Source organism: Gekko japonicus, unplaced genomic scaffold, assembly GCF_001447785.1.
Source record: "Gekko japonicus isolate JY-2015 unplaced genomic scaffold, Gekko_japonicus_V1.1 scaffold28, whole genome shotgun sequence".
Classification (NCBI taxonomy): domain Eukaryota; kingdom Metazoa; phylum Chordata; class Lepidosauria; order Squamata; family Gekkonidae; genus Gekko; species Gekko japonicus.
This window is the reverse complement of record NW_015177010.1, coordinates 1124323-1128332: the sequence shown is the minus strand read 5'-3', so window position 1 is coordinate 1128332 and position 4010 is coordinate 1124323. Positions and strand designations below refer to the sequence as shown.

Below are 4010 nucleotides of genomic sequence, written 5' to 3'. Positions count from 1 at the left end.
AAGCCTGTGAGTTGGCGGCTAAGAAGCTGAGCGCTCTGGCGCCGGGGGGGGGGGGCATTCTTTGGATGCAGCAGCGCCACCTTCGGTCCATAAGACGCACACACTTCTTCCCCCACTTTTTTTGGAAGAAAAAGTGCGTCTTATGGTCCGGAAAATACGGTAATTGGGCATAGTTAGTGCGACAAACCCCCTCAATTTTAGAGTTTAGGGCACTGGATAGTTTTCACAAAAGTTTTCCAGTTTTGATTTTTTTGGAAAACCTAAGCCACTGATTACAACCTTAAGTAATTGCACTTCAGAGTCTTTTTTACTTCAGATAAACTGAGATGGTGCTGGATACCTTCAGATTTGAGAAAGAACACTTTAAATTGTCTACATCTTTTATGTATTTGATTCCGTGATAGTCAAAAGAGTTGCTAGAGTTGCTTTTAGAATTTTTTGTTGCTTCCCTTTTGATTATGCATTTAAAAATTGTTCAAATGTTCCTTTTAACAGGTTACACTCAAGGGAGTGGTATTTTGCATTATGCCCACGGGGACAGTAAAAAAGCACACTTAATCCAGCAAGGTATGTTTCATTTGCAGTAGTCTTATGGTGTTTCAAAGAGATTTTTTAGATTGTTGCTGCATTACTTCTGCAGCCGTATCCTGCACATTTTTTTCAATGAGGCACTTTAATCTCTCTCTGCATGTATATTTGCAACTTCCAATGCTTGTTTCAATCACCTGTGGTAAGCGGTTTTGAATGCTCTTCTGAGTAAAAAATGTGGAATAAATCATTTTATAATGCACATACTTTCACTTGTATAAAAACAAGTTTCTTAAAGTAGCTATTTGGTTTGAATTTGCAGGAAGAACATCCCTTGGTACTGTTGTTTGCACTGGGAAACGCCCAAATCCAGAGGAGGAAACGCAGAGCATTGGGCCAAAAGTCCAGCGACAGAGCAGTAACTAATTGGGTAAAGAGAAAAATCCTGAAGGAAGCTAATCGGGGTAAAAAACAACACGCTCTGTTCCTGTCAAAAGGAAAACCTGAGACTGTCTCTTGAATAACTTAACTTCTGGTGGAGAAATGGACCAAACACCATTGAAACCCAACACCCTGTTTTGTCAACGGTCAAGGAAATCCCATCATTCATTTTGTGCTTCTAGCAGTCATATTTCGGGGTACTCTGAGTGTGACTGTTGTTTTGACAACATATGGTTTGTGTTTTCTCATAAACTGTATTAATTTGGGTCCTTTCACAGTAGCATCATCTACTTGAATTTTACCAACCATGTATGTATTGGGGGTGTGTGTGTTAATTTTTATGTGCTGCGTTTGTGTTTTGTATTGACAGGGTAAATTTTTCTTTCTCTGATGTGATCTTCTACAGCTGTGTTCCCTGCAGCTGTATCTTTTTTCCCCTTAAGCTTCAACAGACATAAGGTTCTGTTCAGCTTGTTAGCCTGGAAATTTCCCCCACGTTTGGCTTCTCTCCCTTGAGAGGTACATCTAGATCCATACAAAGTATAGTCTGTAGTCCACTGTACATGGATTTATTATGTCGGTAGGTTAGTGTTTTCTGTGCTTCCTGTACTCTTTACGTTGCTGCAAATGAGCATCAGATAGCAAGTTTATCAAGCATGTGTTTAGAATAAGTAGCCAAACCATGCTGTAGGGCTCCTTTTTTTTGTCTTGTAGAAGTTACTCTGTTCTACCCTTTTCTTGATCAGATTAGATAGGACTGTCTGCTCTCTTTTGCATCTCTAGGGCAGAAAATGGGGCAGTACACAAAAAAGTTCACAACTGGTATGATGTGTATCTTTATTTTACAAAATTTATACCCTGCCTTTTTGCCTCATAAGGGCCATCAAGCAAGCTAACAAATTAAACACATACATAATGAAATGCACATTGGGAAGCTCCATCTTCCTTAGTATAGTTTCTGCATGAAGAATCCTAAATTAACTATGCTATGGCCACTTCTTAAATGGCTGGTATAGAAGGATGGAATAGTTTTATTCTCATACCTTTATGAAAAATGGTAAACATGAAACAGTATTCCAGTAATAATTTGAAAATATGAGTTTAATTCTACTGTACTGTGACATTAAGATTTATAATGTACCTTGAAGCCAGTATTTATTATAAACTGACATTCTTCTGTAAAATTTCATGTTCTGCATCATATTAAATTAGTTTCTTTTCTCTCCACCAATCTTCCTTGCTGATTTAAACTGGGAAGAAAGTCATCCATTTGCTCAGTAATGCATTTCTATCCTGTTTTGTTTTCATTGTGTATGTGCTGACTCCTTAATTTCATCCTTAGAGGCGTACCAGTCAGCCTCCAGAACTGCAATGTAGGTCTAGACTTCTAGGTCAAGCATAGCTAATCTTGTAATAGTTCACACTGGGACTGTAAAATATAGGTCTCTAAGGAGGCATTATTTTGGGAAGTTGTTTCTCCTCATGAGGTGAGTTTTGACATGGAGTTTGGATAGAATCTGAATAAATTAGGAGACTCTTCAACCACTGTGGTTTGTTACAAAATACCCATCTGGTAAAAAGGTATGGAATCTCATACTCTTGTCTGTGGCTGCCTGCTGGACTTGCAGTAGGTTTTTTGCAGTTTCTCATTATGCCCCTTTTCTAACAGAAAATTTTTGTCTGTCAATGCATCTGTCTTCCTCTGATACCATCATCTGCCTGTTCTACAGAATCTCTAAATCTGTCACTCTTGTTGATCCTTGCTTACTTTCCTGTTTATGCGTACTACTTTTCTTTGCTAGTGAAGAATCCCCACTGCAGTGTTATGGCAGGCTCCATGCCGCACAAGTTGTACAGTACAGTACAGCAGGCATTTAGTTTGCAAATACTCTTGAAATGTAGATCATGAAAGATCACATTTTTAAAAAGTTAAGATACCTGTAAGACACAAGGTTATGGTAACACATTTTAAGTTTCAACAAAACTCAATAAAATCTAATGCAGACTTCATAGGAATTAATTCCTAATGGATTGATTCATTTTTGTCTTGCAGCATTGCTGAAAAGAGGATCGGCACCCTAAAATCTTGATGAAAAATTTCACTTCATATTGGAATTAAAAAACATTTGTGAGAGTACTTGTATTCAAATAGGCTTTTGCATACATTTATTTTCACATGGTAAGAATTGCTGTAAACAAATATAATTTGTTTTTGGAATGCATTGTTTCTAACGAGCATTTCTATGGTTTTTAAACTTTTAATGACTTTCACAAAGGGCAAATAGAGATTTGTAAATAAAGCATTTGGTGATGAGTTTGGTAACTTAATGTAAATATGAGCATTCATGATTAGTGATAGACTCATCAATATATTTTTGATATTTCACATATGGTTTTCAGCAAAGGTTTCAGTGAATGGATAGGTAGTGTTCAGGAAATGATGGAGACCTTGATCCTTTTTAGATTGATATTTTTAGACTTGGGGCAGTATTTTTGACTTCTTTATGATCTGCATTCTGTTTTCAAAATGTTACCTTTTATGTCTGTGTATAAAATATGGTAGCATTGTTACTGTATGGAAATACAACTGTATATAAGTCTCATATGCCAATATTTTTGTTAAAACTATAAAATTGTCATGTATGCTGTCCAGTCCTTGTACTTCCCACTGCTTTGTTCAATCACAGTGAGGATGCCCTTGTTAATAAAAATGTATATATTGTTTAACTTATGCCTTATGTTTGTGCAAATTCTTTGCTAATCTGGTAAGTAACTTTTAAAAAATGATTAACTCTCCAGAGCTGCTGCAAGATAGAGCTGTTTACAGCTTGAAAAAAGTGTCTGAACACTTCAGTAAAGCTGACTATAAACAGTTCTTGATCTGTAGTATCTGGTAGCCGATGCTTAAACTCTCTGTTTATGAATAGTAGCCTTGTGGATTGGAGTTGCCTGTTCCATACCAATCCCAGATCAGTTAAGAGAGCTCATAGAAAATTAAACCCTGCAAACTTCTGTTGGGATATGACAGCTCTTTTTTTGAT

The 4010-nt window shown here is 36.8% G+C and overlaps 1 protein-coding gene across 3 annotated transcripts in view; it reads left to right on the top strand.

Annotated features, from left to right (window-relative positions):
* Positions 1 to 3124, top strand: part of CRY1 (cryptochrome circadian clock 1) — a 50383-nt gene extending 47259 nt beyond the window's left edge. Inside the window, exons 12-14 of one of the 3 annotated variants that reach the window (XM_015427589.1) lie at positions 496 to 567; positions 851 to 958; positions 3023 to 3124. In XM_015427589.1, coding sequence (XP_015283075.1) covers positions 496 to 567; positions 851 to 954 — 176 coding nt within the window. In that variant the 3' untranslated portion in view covers positions 955 to 958; positions 3023 to 3124. Of the gene's footprint in view, positions 1 to 495; positions 568 to 850 lie in introns of all 3 variants that reach the window. The other 2 variants (XM_015427590.1, XM_015427588.1) reach the window with 2 other exon arrangements.
* Positions 3125 to 4010: the final 886 nt, after the last annotated feature.